Source organism: Stegostoma tigrinum, chromosome 25 (genome assembly GCF_030684315.1).
Source record: "Stegostoma tigrinum isolate sSteTig4 chromosome 25, sSteTig4.hap1, whole genome shotgun sequence".
Taxonomy (NCBI): domain Eukaryota; kingdom Metazoa; phylum Chordata; class Chondrichthyes; order Orectolobiformes; family Stegostomatidae; genus Stegostoma; species Stegostoma tigrinum.
This window is the reverse complement of record NC_081378.1, coordinates 5515725-5533599: the sequence shown is the minus strand read 5'-3', so window position 1 is coordinate 5533599 and position 17875 is coordinate 5515725. Positions and strand designations below refer to the sequence as shown.

General features: G+C 43.5%; 2 protein-coding genes across 4 annotated transcripts in view; one reads left to right on the top strand and one right to left on the bottom strand.

The window, feature by feature from the left end:
* Positions 1-13629, bottom strand: part of nudt5 (nudix (nucleoside diphosphate linked moiety X)-type motif 5) — a 29477-nt gene extending 15848 nt beyond the window's left edge. The window contains exons 1-5 of the mRNA XM_048554040.2: positions 13331-13629; positions 8454-8657; positions 8032-8099; positions 6486-6538; positions 3687-3794 (exon numbers count right to left, since the gene is read on the bottom strand). Of these exons, the coding sequence (XP_048409997.1) occupies positions 3687-3794; positions 6486-6538; positions 8032-8099; positions 8454-8498 (274 nt within the window). The 5' untranslated portion in view covers positions 8499-8657; positions 13331-13629. The remainder of the gene's footprint in view (positions 1-3686; positions 3795-6485; positions 6539-8031; positions 8100-8453; positions 8658-13330) is intronic.
* The window catches only part of cdc123 (cell division cycle 123 homolog (S. cerevisiae)), a 28982-nt gene continuing 24611 nt past the window's right edge, over positions 13505-17875 (top strand). For 2 of the 3 annotated variants that reach the window (XM_059654831.1, XM_048554039.2), the window contains exon 1: positions 13505-13644. In XM_059654831.1, the coding sequence (XP_059510814.1) occupies positions 13571-13644 (74 nt within the window). In that variant the 5' untranslated portion in view covers positions 13505-13570. The remainder of the gene's footprint in view (positions 13645-17875) is intronic. The other variant, XM_048554037.1, reaches the window with a different exon arrangement.

Here is a 17875-nt window from a genome sequence, read left to right as displayed (position 1 = left end):
TGGAAGCAGTTCATAGGTTTCCAAGGATGATCCCTGGTATGGAAGGATTGTCTCCTGAGCAGAGTTTAAACACACTGGGATTCTACTCACTGAAGTTTAGAAGAATGAGGGGTGATCTCATTGAAATGTACAAGATTCTTAATGGACCTGATAGGGTAAATATTGAGAGAATGATTCCCCTCATGGGGGAGTCTAGGACCAGACAGCATAGAGTCTCAGAATAAAGGGCACTAATTTAAGACCAAGATTGACGAGGAATTTCTTTTCTCAGAAGGCGAGCGTCTTTGGAACTCGTTGCCACACAGCGCTGTGAGGGCAGAGTCCTTGTGTTTACTTAAAGCTGAGACAGATAGATTCTTGATCAGTCGTGGAATCAAGGGTTCTGGCGGAAACATAGGAAAGTGGATGTGTGGAATTTCAGATTATCCATGATCCTATTGAATGGCACAGCAGGCACGACGGGCTGAACAGGCCACTCCTGTTCCTATTTCTTATGGTCTTACCTAGGCAGTGGTTCACCAAATCAAAATACAGACACTGCCCTATAATGTTACTAAATCTCTCAATTCACCATGAAATGTTGTATATTTGATTAAAAACATCAGACCAATATGGTATACTATTTATGTTGACTTGGATTTCTGGACCTTCAATCAAATTATCCCAGCTTTAGTAGTTTCACTTAAGAGTCGTCTTGAGCTTCTTTGTTCAGAGAACCAGCTGTGTACTAAAGAAAAAATCTACAATACTGCTCCTTCTCTCACACAACAACCTTTTAAAAAAAAGTGCAACGAGCAAAAGCTCTTCAAAACATGCTGCATCAAATATCACTGTAGGAAATGGGGTACAGTGCCTGGTTGGCAAGAATGAACAAGTACTGTGCCATAGGCATCGGTTACTGGGACCTCGGTTGTTTACAATTTATAGAAATGATTTGAATGTTATTGTGCTTGCAGCACAAAGATAGGAAAGTTAGGAGGCATGACGAGGCTACAGCAGAACATAAATAGGTCAGGTAGGTAGGCAGAGATCTGGTAAATGGAATTAATATGGGAAATGTGAAGTCGTCCACTTTAACAGGAAGCACTAAAAGAAGAATAGTATTTAAATGGTGACAGATTGCAGGGCTCTGAGATGCAGGGGGGATTTGTGTGTCCAAACGCATAGATTGCAAAAACAGCAAGTAATTAGGAAAACTAACAGAATGTTACCTTTTATTGTGAGGGGAATCAAATATAAAATTTTCCTTCAGTTATGCAGGATATGGTGAAAACACTTCTGGAGTACCATGTACACTATTAGCTTCCTTAAATAAGGGAAGATTTAAGTGCATTGGAAGCAGTTCAGAGAAATTTTTTCAGATAAAATGTTGGACAGGCTTGGCTTGGATACCCCTGAGTTTAGAAGAGTAAGAGAGGACTGGTCTGAAACAAAAAATTCTGGGGGGCACGAGGGTTTGGCAAAGTGAACATTGAAAGGATGTTTCCTTCTCTGGGAGAATCCAGAGCCTGGGTCATCATTTGAAAATAAGGGGTCACCCATTTAAGACAGAATCAGGTGAAACTGTTTTTCTAAAAACCGAAAGAACTGCGGATGCTGTAAATCAGGAACAAAAACAGAAGATGCTGGAAAAGTTCAGCAGGTCTGGCAGCATCTGTGAAGACAAAAAAACAGAGTTAACATTTTGGGTCCAGTGATCCTCAGAACTGACGGCACCTAAGAAAACGTCGGCCCGAAACATTAACTCTAATTTTTCTTCCCAGATGCTGCCAGACGTGCTAAACTTTTCCGGTGATTTCTGTTTCTGAAACCTTTTTCCTCTCAGGATTGATTGTAAGTGGTTCGAACTCTCTTCCTAAAAAGGCAGAATACTTTGAACACGCCAAAGTCAGAGGGTGACGGATTCATCGTAAGAAAGGGGCGAAAGGTTGTCCAAGGTAGGTAGGAACGTCGAGTTGAGTTTACATTCAGATCAGCCTCAATTTTGTTAAATGGCAAGCAAGGCTTGAGGAAGCAAGTGGCCTACTCCTGTTCCTAGCTTATTGTTATTTTAAGTCAAGCTTTGCAAAATGGCATCCACGTGACCTTTCGAAAAAAAAATTCATATTCAAAGTGAGGGTGTTTAGGTGAGGACGCTTTTCCAATTCAGACATTTCTGGGTCAAAGAGTGATCTGATGCACAGTAAAGCAAAATTCACTAAAGTCTCAAGTCTCAAATTAGCACCTTACGTACAATCATGGATAGCTAAAAGACAACCTGGTCCAGCAGTTTTATCAGTACGGCTTTCTTACAATTCCCATTGAAGCAATCCCACAATTCTGAATCGTCTAGTCTGACACAGAAAAAGCAATTCACCGTATCTGTGCCTGCTCTCCAAGCAAGGATGCTCCTTATAACTAAATTACTGCAAATTCCAGCATTCAGTTCTGCTCAATTTACACACATTGTATTTATTGTTACTTCAGAACATGCATCAGAAACTTTGAAAGAAAGAAAGACTTGCATTTATCAACACTTGCCTTTCACAAACAGGAAGCCCCAAAGCTCATTCCAGCTAATTAAGTATTTAATGATTGTAATGTAGGAAATATAGCAACCAAGGGCCTAACTAGCAGCAAAGTGATGATGACAAGGATAATTGTTCTGTGATATTAATTGAGGGATAAATAATGCCTTGAGGACCAGGAGTAAATTCCACTCTTCTTCAAAATAAGACCACGAGGTATTATACAAACATTAGAACAGACAAATGGGACATAAGTTTGATGTTTTATCTGAATGACGGCATCTACTATTATGCAGGACATCTTCAGTGCTGCACTGGAGTTACAGCTCAGACTGTGTGTTCAATGCCTAGAGTGGCACTTCAATCCGAGTGTGACGCCCCCCACCAAGTGAGACACACAGGCAACTTTGGGAACAATACAGCAGTCACCCATTACCCCATGCTAGAAAAACGGAACTTGGAAACAAAACATATGGAAAAGAGAAGCTTCTGTTAAGGGTAGCAAATGGATTTTTGTTCCCATTATACGTAAGAAAGAAACTGGAGGTAGTCCAGAGAAGGCTCACTAGGTTAATGCTAGGTATGGAGGAATTATCCTAAAAGTGATTAACATGGTTTGGTCTGTACTCATTAGAATGTAGAAGATTGAGAGGAGATCTTAACGAAACATACAGGATTATTAGGGGACTTGAACAGGGAGATATGGAAAAATGATTTCTTGTTCTGGGAAGTCCAGGACCAGATAGCACTATCTCAGAGTGAGTGAGGGTCCCATTTAAGACAGAGATGAGAAGGAATTTCTCGCAGGAGGGTAGTGAATTTGTGGAATTCTTTACTGCAATGGCATGTCAAAGCTGGGGTACGAAGTATATTCAATACTGAGATCGACAGATTTTCAACCAGAGAGGGAATCAAGCATTACAGGGACAGGGGAGGAAGGTAGCGTTGAGGATTATTAGATCAGCTGCAATCTCATGAAATGGTGGAGCAGACTCGATGGGCTGCATGGCCTAACCTTTGCTCCTACATCGTATGCGCCTAGTATAACAAAATTTGCAGGAATTTCAGAAGGGCATGACGATAGTTGAGACTTTTTATACCATTCTCACAGAGTCTTCTCAAAGCCATTGCAGTTAAATTAACATAACGGTGAGTACGTTCAAACACCTACAACATCACCTGCTGGTAGTTCCAGGCAGTAGCATCCCATTGGCGGCCTGAACTGTTTCACCATAATCAAACAGTCGTAGTGCAGAGTTTTTTTTAGCACGGCTAGTACAGCTACTCCTAAATGTTGGGAGGCAACAAAAACAAGTTATTAGTTTGAAAGCTCAAATTATAAGAACATAAGGTGCGAGAGTAAGTCATTCAGCCCATCAAGCCATCCAATATGATCATGGCTGATCTTCTACATCAACTCCCTTTTCATTGCTTGATCCCCAAATCCGTTGGATTTCAAGAGTCTATGAATCCTAGTGTTGAATATAACTAACGCTTGAACACCACAGCTCTCTATAATATATAATTCCAAAGACTCTAAATCATCTGAACAAAGATATTTTTCTTCATCTCAATCCTACAACATTCACCTTCTTATTCTGCAATTTTCCACTGCCAGCAGAAACAGCATCTCATCATCTCCCTGAGAAAACGGCTTAGAATGTTGCACGAAGCTGCCTCTCAACTCTTCTAAATTTTAGACAGTACAGGCCAATTTTACACAGACTGAGGTTACCTCCCAGCCACTGTTCTAAGAACAATGTCAGATGTGTTAATATACACGGTGAATCCAGTGCCTTTCAGCTAACTACAAACTTCTGCTTTCTCAAATTAATAGTTTTTTCAGATGTTGATTTATTCATAAATGGAATGCAAGGCTGTTTTAAGAAAGTCTTGCTATCCGCATTCAGTCACAAAAGAGTGGTGGCTGCACAAGACAATAATTTTTGCTGTTCAGGTTAACGTAGCACTCCATAAGGACAGGGAGTGGGAGTACACTGTTCGGCCCTTTGAACCTGCTTTGCCATTCAATGTGGTCATAATCGATCTTGAGTTTCAACTCCACCTTCCTGAATGTTCTCCAAATCTGTCGATTTCCTTAAAAAATGTCTCTCCCAGCCATTAGTATATACAATGATGGGCAACCACAACCCTCTGGGGTACAGAATTCCAAAGAATCACAACCCCGTAAGTGCAGAGATTTCTCACCTCAGTCCTAAATGATTGCCCTTTGCCCAAGAATCTGCTCCGAGTTCCAGATTTGTCAACCAGTGGAAACAATCTTGCAGCATCTATCCTGTCAAACATTTACAGTATCCTATAGGTTTCACTGAGATTGTCTCAGATTTCTGTCAGCAGCAAAGAATATGGACACAGCTTACTCAGGGTCTTATCATAGGACACTCTCTCATCCCAGGGTCCAACTTGGTGAATCTTCACCTCCAATGCAAATATAGCCTTCCTTAAACGTGACAACCAAAAGGGCACAGAATTCTCCGGATATGGTCTCAGCAATCCCCCGTACAACTGCAGCAAGACTTCTTCAGTCCTGTACTTTAAACCCCTTGCAGTAAAGACCAGAATGGCATTTGCTTTAAGCAAAAGATGGCAAAATGGCAGCAGCCAAGTTTTCATCTGGGATCAGCTTCAAATCTACAGTCTGAATATGGGAACAGGAAACAGCAATGCCTGTTACTATTCCCCATGTCTATTAGGATATAAGCAGTCTCACAAAATAAGTTTAAATGATCAACCTTGGAAGTAGAAACCCTTCATATTGATGCAGTGGGCAATAATGATTTTGGAGTAACGTAATCAGGATATTTGATTCTTAACAGCACCATAGGCGCACTCAACCCTCCCTCTCCATGGACTGTAGTGGGTCATCACCATTTAGAGATGAGCCATAAATGCTACACCACAAAGTGACACCCACATCGCACAAATGAATAAAAATAAATTGCTTTAATATTAACTTTTTTGTTCCAACTGCATTTCCACATAATGCTCTTTCAACCCAAAAGGGCAAGGCTAATCCAGAAATTCTCCACGTGGTCAAAAAAAAAGGATTCTTATTGAGATGAGATGATTTCAGGTGACCAATTTAGATTCGATTATCGCGTTAGCTATCTGGGTGATGTGGTAAAACTGCAAACAGTCAGGCATCAGAATTGAAACTTTGAAAGGGTGATTCAAGGTCTATTATGAGTCCTCTTGTTTCCCAGATGTTTGAAATGATCACACTTTAGGCTTGGAAAGATGAGAATGTTAAATCCAACTTGCCATGTTGCTTGGTAGAAAAATGCCTAGGTAGGTGTTGTTTCACACTCTATTGCTGCTGTGGACGTGGTTTCAATGGCATTCTTACCTTACACGCAACAGATTTCTAGCTAATTAGTTATTAGCTGTTTACTGACTGGACATCAATATATAACAGAGTCCAACATCGCAGAGTGTGCATTACAGGGCCATTGTATCAAGTTTCCTGTGGAAATGTTTGATGCAATACTTTTTTCCACATGTAGCTTTACAGACAATAGAGTTCTAATTGTTATTTCTTGGCTGTATTTATTGTGAATGCCACCACTAGGTGAAAGGGGGCAGGGGGACGCAGCAGCCAGGGGGATAGCTTGAAGGTTCTGTCACAGCAGTGAGATGTTATTATACCATCTGCACACGTGCAGAGAGCACCAATTGGTCACCCTGGCATTGGTGACATTGGTAACTCCGTAATGTTACAGAGCAAATGCAACTGCAATCTGGTGTAAGATTGCAATGTAATACTGTCTCAAAGCGAATGAGACAGTGATTCACACTTCACTTAAGGTTTCTGCATCTGCAAATATTCAAGTTAAACTGATTCCTGTGCACTGCGCTTCTATCCAAGACCAATTACTGCTCTCACAGTGAGTGCAGCTACAGAGCAGGAAGCAGATTTGGGCAATAAAGTACTGAGAAGAAGTTTAATTTCTCACTCACCATCAGATTTACAGCTTGGCTTTCTGGTTGTTCGTTTCACTGTTTCCCAAACCCTATTTGAACAAAAATAATGCAAATAAAACACTTTTTTAAAGATTCATGCTGTTATCTTATTGTTTTTAATTTATAAAAATGTCTCGATGAGCTTCATCGATATGTAACCAGGCAATTATAGAATGCTAAACCGAGTATCAGGAGAGACAACCCGAGTTTGGTCAGAGTTGGCTTTAAGAATGCCTTTGAACCAAACAGCAAGGAAGAGACAGATGAATTTATTGAGGGAGGTCTAGAGCAAGTGGTTAGGTGGCTGAAGGCATAGTCATCAAAGATAGGACAAAGAGAGACGTCCAACACCAGCAACAGAGGAAAAGTGAGTTGTTGGCTATAGCACTGGAATAAGCGACAGATCAGAATTAAAATGAAACATTCAAGATTCCTTCTAAGAATTATATTCATGTGCAAAAGCAAGCGTAGGTATTCAGCCCTTCTACTCTCAACTCTTGCCTGCCTGGCCCTCAAACCCCAACTTCCTTGTCAATCAAAACTCTGCTGAACTCAGCCATAGATGTGCATTTAATGACCTCTCTGGAAAAGAATTCCAAACACCAATGACCGTTTGCAAGAAGAAAATCCACATCTCTGTTTTAAAACAGAGAGCGCCCCCAACATTCACCACGTGAAGTACACTGAGAATCTTAATAAATATCATTAAGATCAGTTCTCATTCTTCCAGACTCCAATGAGTACAGGCTCACGAGCTCCTCAGAAGGCAATTCAGATACCAGCCTAGTGAGCCTTCTCTGAACTACTTCCAATACACATATGTCTGCACATCAAGGAAGGAAGTCAAAGTATACACTGTACTCCAGGTATGGTCTCACCAATGCTCTGTAACAAAACTTTTATACTCCAATTCCTTTTGCAATAAAAGGTCAACATTCCATTTGCCTTCCTAATTACTTGTTGTACAATCAGCAGACAAGGATAAACAGATCCATCAGTACTGCAGTGTTCTGCACTCTCCCTCCGCTTCAACAATATTGCCTTTTCTATTCTTCCTGGCAGAGTGGATGACTTCACCTTTTTCCCCGCATTATGCTCCATCTGTCAACGTTCTGTACACTTGCTTAACCTACCTATTATAATTTCCTTGTATCCTCCTCACTACTAGCTTTCCTACCCATCCTTGTATCCTCAGCAAACATGGCCACAATACACTATATCCCTTCATACATATCATTAACAGATTATAAATAGTTTCAGCCCCAGCAAATACGGTTAGTCACACACATTGATCTTCCAGATTTCTCATGGCAGCAGGTAAGTAATGTGGAAGTAGGAGTTTAGGGCTCCTGCCCATAAGTGTTAACAAGCAGACAGCTCATAAGAGATTCCAACAAGTGTATCAACTACGCAATCTAGCTACATTTCCATCTCAGTCAAGATGATTTCAAACCCTGAAAGCCCAGATTTGTAGGAAGAGTAATACTTTATCAAGTTATGGCAGAACAGCTCAAAAATATGGGATATTCTACCCCCACCATACCTGGTTTTGCCAGTAGGATCTATGTAGGTTGTCTGCAAAAGTTGAGCCCATTTGCCTTTTGCCAGTACCTAGAAATGAATTAATAGCATGTTCAACAGAGCAGAATGAACTCAGGCTTACTGACTTTGTCAAACCTGAACAGGTTAGGAAATTACCAGGCTGATCCCTGATCCAAGGGGATAGTTGGTTTTATACTGCACTGCAGCAGGACAGCAGTAATTGGTCTCAATGTCACTCAATTAAGTAGTTTGGGATTAGGGCTGGTGGGGGTTTATTGGGAGAGGTGAAAGGAAAAATAAAGTATTCAATTTGGAAATGCATGACCATGAACACTAGCTGAAATTAAATTTGCAGACTGTGATGGTTTTGCAGTCAACCAGCAAGTATGAGATCAAGTGTACAGAGCAATTTGAACATATTACCTCTTCTTTGATGATTGATTGGTTAGCTGTATAACTTGCTTCCATGTTTGCTGATGGTTCCTGAAGTTGATAGTTAACTTTACTCTGTACAATGCAAGCAAACCAAAATGGACCTTTGGACTCAGGAATAACAACGCTCTTTTTATGGATTCTGGCCCCGGTCACTCTGCACTTTTCCCAAAGTTTCCAAATCTGCAAAGCAAACTGAAGGAAGACTGGTTTAAGCTCAATGTTTGCTAAAACATCACCAGCATAAAATAACTCACAATGGTCACTGAAAATAAAAGAATAATATCTCTCAGTACCACTATTGCTTCTAAGCCTTCTGCAGCTCAGAACGCAGGTCTAAGTGCAGGCTAATTAAAGGCATCAGCATAAATCAATGCAGATATATTACTCACATGGGATAGACTGGAGATGTAAAAAACCCTAAACTTGCTCCAAAAATAACTGAAAAGCATGTTGTCAACTGACAAATCATGTCACCCCAAAACAAAACAGACAGATTCATCCAAGGTACTGCAGAAAACTTCAAGTAAACTTAAATAATAATTGTTATAGTTAGGCGTGCTTGCAACAAAATGACAAAATATTATTTATCATTAAAATATGATTCACATATTAGACCCATATTTCTCAACAATAAGTGAGGTGTAAAGATTAGCGTAGTAGATGAAATTGGGATTTTAAATTTTTCTCCACTTCTGACCCCACAATGGAAGGAAGGTCATTGATGAAGCAGCTGAAGATGGTTGGGCCTAGGACACTACCCTGAGGAACTCCTGCAGAGATGTCCTGGAGCTGAGATGACTGACCACCAACCACAACCATCTTCCTATGTGCGAGGTATTTACTCCAACCAGCAGACAGCTTTCCGCTGACACCCACTGTTTCCAGTTTTGCTACGGCTCCTTGATGCCACACCTGGTAAAATGCAGGCTTGATATCAAGGGCTGTCACTCTCACCTCACCTCTGAAATTCAGCTCTTTTGTCCCTGTTTGAACCAAGTCTGTAATAAGGTCAGGAGCTGAGTGGCTCTGACAGAACCCAAACTGGGCATCACTGAGCAGGTTATTGCTGAGCAGGTGCTGTTTAATAGCTCTATTGATGACACCTTTCGTCGCTTTACTGGTGACTGAGGGTATACTGACAGGGCAGTAATTGGCCAGGTTAGATTTTTGTGTACAGGACATACCTAGACAATTTACCACATTGTTACATAGATGCCAATGTTGTAACTGTACTGGAACAGCTTAGCTCGGGGAATGGCAAGTTCTGGAGCACAAGCCTTCCGTACTATTGCCAGAATGTTGTCAGGACCCATACCTTTGCTGTATCCAGTGCCTCCAACTGTTTCTTGATATCACATGGATGGATAGGACATATCAGGGATGGGAATGGTGGCATTTGGGACATTGTCTGTAAGGTTTGATTCTGTAAGTATGTCTATACAGACATACTGTTGCTTGAACAGCCTGAGAGAGAGCTCTCCCAGTTTTGGTACGAGTCCCCAGATGTTAGTTAGGAGGATTTTGCATACTCTGAAAACACATTGCGATTCTGTAGCACTCACAGGGAACACTCTCACTGAGGAGGAAAATTACTGAGCAGGAGTAAAAGGGAAAATGTGCGTTAGCAGAAGAATAAAGAAAAGTTTTGATAAGGCTTTTGATGGCCATACATGGAGGGAGGTGTACGATGGGGCAGAGAGGAGGTGATGTTAAATTAGAAGACGGCATGAGTATCATAGCTGAAGGAATGGCTTGTGATCATGCAATGGGAGTCCAAAAGGAAAAGGTGCATGCAAACCTGAATGAGTCATCATTTGAGCTTAAACGTATTTGGACAATATGAGCCAATGTCTAACAGCAGTATGACTTTTGTGGATGAGGAGATGAATTGTGCTGTTCAGTTTGAGTTATAATGCGTGGAAGATTGGGGAAGAAAGACCAATTTCAGCAAGCAGAGAATCAGAGAAGGCAAACCTCACAGTGATCAGAGATAATGGGAACTGCAGGTGCTGGCGAATCCAAGATAACAAAGTATGGGGCTGGATGAACACAGCAGGCCAGCAGACGTTTCGGGCCTAGACCCTTCATCAGAGAGGGGGATGCGGAGAGGATTCTGAAATAAATAGGGAGAGAGGGGGAGGCGGACCGAAGATGGATAGAGGAGAAGATAGGTGGAGAGGAGAGTGTAGGTGGGGAGGTAGGGAGGGGATAGGTCAGACCAGAGAGGACGGACACGTCAAGGAGGCGGGATGAGATTAGTAGGTGGGAAATGGAGGTGCGGCTTGAGGTCGGAGGAGGGGATAGGAGAGAGTAAGAGCAGGTTAGGGAGGCGGGGACGAGCTAAGCTGGTTTTGGGATGCAGTGGAGGCAGGGGACGAGCTGGGCTGGTTTTGGGAGGTAGTGGGGGAAGGGGAGATTTTGAAGCTTGTGAAGTCCACATTGATACCATTGGGCCGCAGGGTTCCCAAGCGGAATATGATTTGCTGTTCCTGCAACCTTTGGGTGGCATCATTATGGCACTGCAGGAGGCCCATGATGGACATGTCGTCTAAGGAATGGGAGGGGGGAGTTAAAATGGTTCGCGACTGGGAGGTGCAGTTGTTTGTTGCGAACCAAGCAGAGGTGTTCTTCAAAGCAGTCCTGAAGCCTCCGCTTGGTTTCCCAATGTAGAGAAAGCCACAACGGGTACAGTGGGTACAGTTTGTACAATGTGGATACCACATTGGCAGATGTGCAGGTGAACATCTGCTCGATATGGAAAGTCATCTTGGGGCCTGGGATGGGGTGATCCCGTTTTCCAACCTCCCTAATCAACATTGGTTCCCTGTCAAGTAACATGTTGGTTTCAAGATTCTCACCTTGTGTTCGAATCCCTTTATAGCTTTTTCCCTGTCTATTTCTGATCTCCTCCAGACCACAATCCTTCAAGACATTTGCACTCGTCGAAATCTGGCCTCCTTATCATCCCCAGTTTAATTGCCCCGTCACTGGCAGCCATGCCTTCAGTTTCCTTGACACAAAACTCTGGAATTCCCGTCCCAAACCCCTCTATCTTTCTTTTCTCTTCAAAACATATTGCTTCAAACAAGCTTTTGGTCACCTGCTTCAATATCTATGTATCTTGGTGTCATATTTCATTTTTAAATGCACCCACACCACCCTGTGAAATACTTTGGAACATCTGATTAGATTCAACATGTAAACAAAGTTGTTGTTGCAGTTGTAATGAAGTGACTATCAATTTATCTGTTGACAGCAATCCAAATTCTCGTTAAGATTGTAGGAATTGGACCCTACGCTGAAGGCTGAGTTCAGAAATGGGGCTGGTGCAAATTTGTACCGTCAATGTGCCACTGTTTCACTGAGACAGCAACCAATGTCCTCTCTGCCTATCCTTCCCAAAAACATTTCCAACTGTAATACATATTGAGTCTTAACAATTTGCATAACCCCTCAGGGGTGCTGACAGAGCTGGGGACTGGTTACAGCAGAGGTATAGAGTTAAAGCTCTATAAGAGCACTATCTCAACACAGATGTCTCAGAGCTCGAGACGTGAAGATTTCAGTTTGTGCTCCAATTTTGGGTCCGAACCCACAATTTGACCAGCTCTGGCCCAAGTTCCTTGGGTACATTCTCCCACATTCCTGGCAAACAGAGTTCCCTTGACCAATTATGTCCCAAAAAACAAAATAGATGAATTAATTATTTGTACAGGAAAATAATATTATACAGAATTATGAATAAAAGACAGACATTAGCAGAATGAAGCTTAAAAACAATTGAACATAACTGAAAAGACAGAAGTTGAGAACATAAAGCTGCTCTGAAAACTAACTGTACACAGTTTTTCCTCTTCCTTAAGACCATCAGGTAGAGGAGCTGAAGTAGATCATTCAACCAATCGAGTCTGCTCCACCATTCAATGAGATCACGGCTGATTTGATAATCCTCAATTCCATTTCCTTGTCTTTTCCCCCACAAGAGTCCATACCTGTGCTGATTGAAAATCTGTCTATCTCAGCATTGAATATATTAAAATGATCCAACCTCAACACCCACTGTGGTAAATAATTTCATTAATTCATTACTTTCTGAGGGAAGAAATTCTTCATTCTGTTTCAAATGTGCGACTCCTTATTGAGATTGTGCCCTCTGGCCCTATACTCTCCCAACAAGGGGGAAACAATCTCTCAGCAACTACCCTTTGAAGCATTAAGAATCTCATATGTTTCAATAAAGTTTCTTCTCATTCTTCTAAATTCCAATAAGTACAGATCCAATCTCATACGACAGCTCCTCTGTACCGAGTATCAATCTAATGAACTTTCTCAGCAATGTCTCCAATTCCAGTATATCTTTCCTTAGATAAGGTGCTCAAAACTGTTCACACAATTTCCACTCTAGTCTGACTAACACCTTCAATAGTTTTAGAAGAACTTCTCTATTTTTACACTCCATTCCCTTTGATTTCTGTTCGGATAATTCATAGAGAAGGTGTGCGAGTACGTGAATTAACTCAAGGTACTATTTAAATCTCGCATTTGCAGTGACAGAGCAAAATGACCAATGGCTTATCTGAATGATCAAATCTCCTTCAAAACTTCTGTCAAATCAAACTAAATCTGAAGGAACTTGTAAAACAGGGAATACCCTTCAATGTTACAAGAAAAGGGGTAACTATAACCTTTGGACATTCAAGGAATAACGTTTTACCCATTTACAACTTAACATTCCACACAGGCAGAGCCTGCAATTGCTGACACTGGCGTTTCTTCTTTCACTGATAACCAAGCACCAAAGAAATAAGAAGCTTCCCCAGACTATCCAGACTGTTTGCAAGATAGATATAAACCTGCTACTTTACCAGTAAATGGGAAGATGCCGTGAAGATTGATTCAGAAAGAAGTTTCGGAACTGACGACCAGCAACGAACCCCGGAACCTTGCTCCAGCTTCACCCCGTGAGCGGCCCGAGCGCTTTTTTTTTCTGTGACGCAGCATCCCGCCCCAACTGCAGCCAACACCCGACTTCCGGCCGGGCTGGGGCGGAAGGGTTTGGGCGGTGCACAGCTACAGCGGAAGCGTAGCTGTTGTTGCCAGGAGTGATGAAGAAGGAGCAGGTGCTGAGGTGTCAGCTCTCGGCCTGGTACCCGCTCTTCAAGAGGCTCACCATCAGGAGGTGGGTGTTGCTCGTTTCGCGTGACCGCCGTCGGCTGCGTTGGTGTAGCGCCCTTCCCCACAGCCGGCGGTGGACGCAGAAGGGGGCAGGTCTACCAGCGCGGAGAAGGTTCAGTAGGTTCGCCCCAGGTATGGGGTGGGTGGGGGGAGACTGTCTTCTGAGGAGAAATTGAGCAGATTAGGCCTGAACTTGCCGGAATAAAGACGAATGACAGGAGACTCGACTGAAATGTATAGGACACTCGGAGGGCGTGACAGAGTAGCTGAGCAAAGGCCCTTTGTGGGATAATCTAGGACCAGAGGGCATCATCTCAGTGAGGGGCCTCCCGTGTGAAGCAGCGATAGTCATACAACACGGAGACAGACACTTCAGTCTAACCATGACATAACTGCTGGATGAACACAGCAGGCCAAGCAGCACCAGAGGAGCAGGAAGCCTGACGTTTTGGGCCTGGACCCTGAAATGTCATTTTTCCTGCCCCTCTGATGCTGCTTGGCCTGCTGTGTTCATCCAGCTCTACACCGTGTTATCTCAGATTCTCCAGCATCTGCAGTTCCTACTATCTCTGTAGGCGGGGAGTTAGGATGGGGGTCAGTCAGTCAAGGGAAGATGGACGGTCAAGGAGGTAGGGATGAGGCTGGTAGGTAGGAGGTGGGGGTTGAGGTGAGAGGAGCAGATAGGTGGTAGAAAAGACAGACAGGTCAAGGAGGTCGGGATGCGCTGGACTCGTTTTGAGATGAAGTCTTTGGAGGAGAGATTTTGAAGCTAGTGAAGTCCACATTGATACCAATGAGCTGCAGTGTTCCCAAGAGGAGTATGACATGCTGTTCCTGCAACCTTCGGATGGCATCGTTGTGGCACTGGAAGAGGGTCAGGATGGACATGTTGTCCAAGGATTGGGAGGGGGAGTTGAAGAGGTTCGTGACTGGGAGGTGCAGCCATTTGTTGTGAACCAAGCATAGGTGTTGCACAAAGCGGTCTTCAAGCCTCCACTTGGTTTCCCCACTGTAGAGGAGGCCACAATGGGAACAGCGGACACAATGTACCACATTACAGATGTGCAGGTGAACATCTGTTTAATGTGTAAGGTTTTTTGGGGCCTGGTATGGAGGTAGTGGGAAAGGTGTAGGGGCAGGTGTAGCTCTTCCTGTGGTTACAGGAAAAAGTGCCAGGGCTAGTGGGGAGTGTGGAGTAGACAAGGGAGTCACAGAGAGCGCGGTTCTGCCAGAAGACAGATAAGGGTGGGGAGGGAAAAATGTCCTTGGTAGTGGAGTCCGATTGCAGGTGGCGGAAGATGATGTGTTGAATTTGGACGTTGGTGGGGTGGTACGTGAGAACGAGGGGGATTCTGCTTTGTTATTGCGGGGAGGATGTGTGAGGATTGGGTTGTGGGAAACGCGAGAGATGCGGTTGAGGGTGTTTTCGACCACTGAGGTGCGGAAGTTGCAGACCTTGAAAAATGAGGACTTCGGGGATGTCCAGGAGTGGAATGCCTCATCTCAGGAGCAGATGCTGCACAGATGAAGGAATTGGGAACAGGGGATGGCATTCTTGCGGGAAGGTGGGTGACAATCAGTGGGCTTGAAATAGATATCGATTTCTAGGTCGTTGCTGGAGATGGAGAAAGAGGTAGCAGAGATGATCCAGCTGCACTTAAGCTTGGGGTGGAAGGTGTTAGTGAAGTGGGTGAACTGTTCGAGCTCCTTGTGGGAGCACGAGGCAATGCTGATACAGTCGTTGATTTAATGAAGGAAGAGGTGGGGGATGGGGCCATTGTAGCTGCAGAAGAGGGACTGCTCCATGTATCCTACAAAGAGGCAGGCATAGCTTGGGCCCTTGTGGGTACCTGTGGTCACCCCCTTTGTCTATAGGAAGTGGGAGGAATTGAAGGAGAAGTTGTTAAGGGTGGGGTCGAGCTCAGCTAGGTGAATAAGGGTCAGTGGAGGTGGACTGGTTGAGCAGTCCGTGCAGAACGTAATCTCAAACTAGACTATTCCCACATTCCTGATGCAGATGAAGAGGAATTTCTTCTGTGTCGTGAATCCGTGGAATTCTTTCCTCCCATTGTCAGCCCTCTTATGTTCTTAAAAATATATTCAAGGCTGAGATCAACAGATTTTTAAGTAGTAAGGGAAATCCACGGTTGTGGGGGGAAAAAGTGGATCTGAGTATTACCAGATCAGCCATGGTGTTACTGAATGGCAGAACAGACTCAATGGGCTGAGTAGTCTAAATCTGCTTCTGTGTCTGGCTGCAAAATGGAAAAGTTTAGGGAGGGAGCTCCAAAGCTGGAGATTGGAACTTGTACACAAGTTTTGAAGGGTATACACCCTGCAGTACTGAGAGAATACCAAGTTTTAAGAAGAATCATCTTTCAGCTGACACATTAGACTCAGGCACTGTGTGCCGCCTCAGGAGATGGAGTCCCACAGCTGTGACTTCAAAATAGCTTAAGAAAGATATCCTGTCAGTGTCAGAAAAGAACAGATTATCTACTCATTGCTTCCAAGATCTTACCATTGGCGAATTGGCTGATGTGTTTCCCGCATTACAGCAATTGCTACAGATAAAGAAATATTTAGTTAGCTTGGAAGTGGTCTGAAATATCCAGCAATTGCAAAAAGCACTCTACAAATGAAAGTATTTTTCTTTATTTTTAAATTAGCTACCAATAGCAAAGTGATTAAAACTGAGGATTAACAAGACATCAGAATTAGAGAAATGCAGGTATCTCAGAGATTTGGAGCAGATTCCACATGTGAGGACTGGTTAGGCTATGGACGGAATTGAAAATAATGAGAGCAATTTTAAAATCAAGGCATTTCATAAGTGGGAGCCAATGTTGATCAGTGAGCACAGGGGTGAAAATATGAAAAGATCTGATATGAGTTAGCATGTGGATAGCGGTGTTTTGGATGAGCTGGAGGTCTGTAGAGGGTAGGTGGCTGGCTGGGCAACCTGAAATAGTCGATTTAGAGTTAATAATGAGGAATGAGGGTTTCAACAGGAGATAAGCTGAGGTAGGGGTGGAGTTGAACAATGTTTTGGAGATGAGATTTTTTGCTCTTACTGCACCCTTATCTTTCAGCATTTAACGGTTTTTGCTTATTATATACATGTTGACAGGGACACTGTAATGCCTTTCCAAAAACGAAATCACTTCTCTTTCCAAATATTTCTAAAATGTTAACGGCAAGGCCAACACTTTTTGCTTAACATGTTTATTACTTAGAGAATGGTCAAAGGATTTTTGGAGGACGTGTGCAAAATCACGTAGGATCTAGACAAAGTAGATGGAAAGAAACAGTTCCCATTGGTAGAAGGTTTAAGAACCACGGAACAGTGATTTGGCAAAGGGCTGAAGACCGACACATGGCAATGAGTGTCTCTGGAATATTTTCCCTCAGATTGTATTGGAGGCAGATTCAGTTGTGACTGTCAAAGGAAGTTGGATAAGCATCCAAAGGGAAGCTAATGGGGAAAGACAGAACAAAGTGTGAAACTAGATGTACACAGCAGGCCAAGCAGCATCTTAGGAGCACAAAAGCTGACGTTTCGGGCCTAGACCCTTCATCAGAAAAGGGGGCGGGGAAGGGGGTTCTGAAATAAATAGTGAGAGAGGGGTAGGCGGATCGAAGATGGATAGAGGAGAAGATAGGTGGAGAGGAGACAGACAAGTTAAGGGGCGGGGATGGAGCCAGTGAAAGTGAATGTAGGTGGGGAGGAGACAGGTCAGTCCGGGGAGGACGGACAGGTTAAGGGGGCCAGTAGGAAATGGAGGTGCTGCTTGAGGTGGGAGGAGGGGATAGGTGAGAGGAAGAACAGTTTAGGGAGGCGGGGACAAGCTGGGCTGGTTTTTGGGATGCGGTAGGGGGAAGGGAGGTTTTGAAGCTTGTGAAATCCACATTGATACCATTGGGCCGCAGGGTTCCCAAGCGGAATATGAGTTGCTATTCCTGCAACCTTTGGGTGGCATCATTATTGCACTGCAGGAGGCCCAGGATGGACATGTCGTCTAAGGAATGGGAGTGGGAGTTGAAATGGTTCGCGACTGGGAGGTGCAGTTGTTTGTTGCAAACTGAGCGTAGGTGTTCTGCAAAGCAGTCCCCAAGCCTCCGCTTGGTCATCTCCCCTTCCCCCACTGCATCCCAAAACCAGCCCAGCTTGTCCCCGCCTCCCTAACCTGTTCTTCCTCTCCCCATATCCTCCACCCACCTCAAGCCGCAGCTCC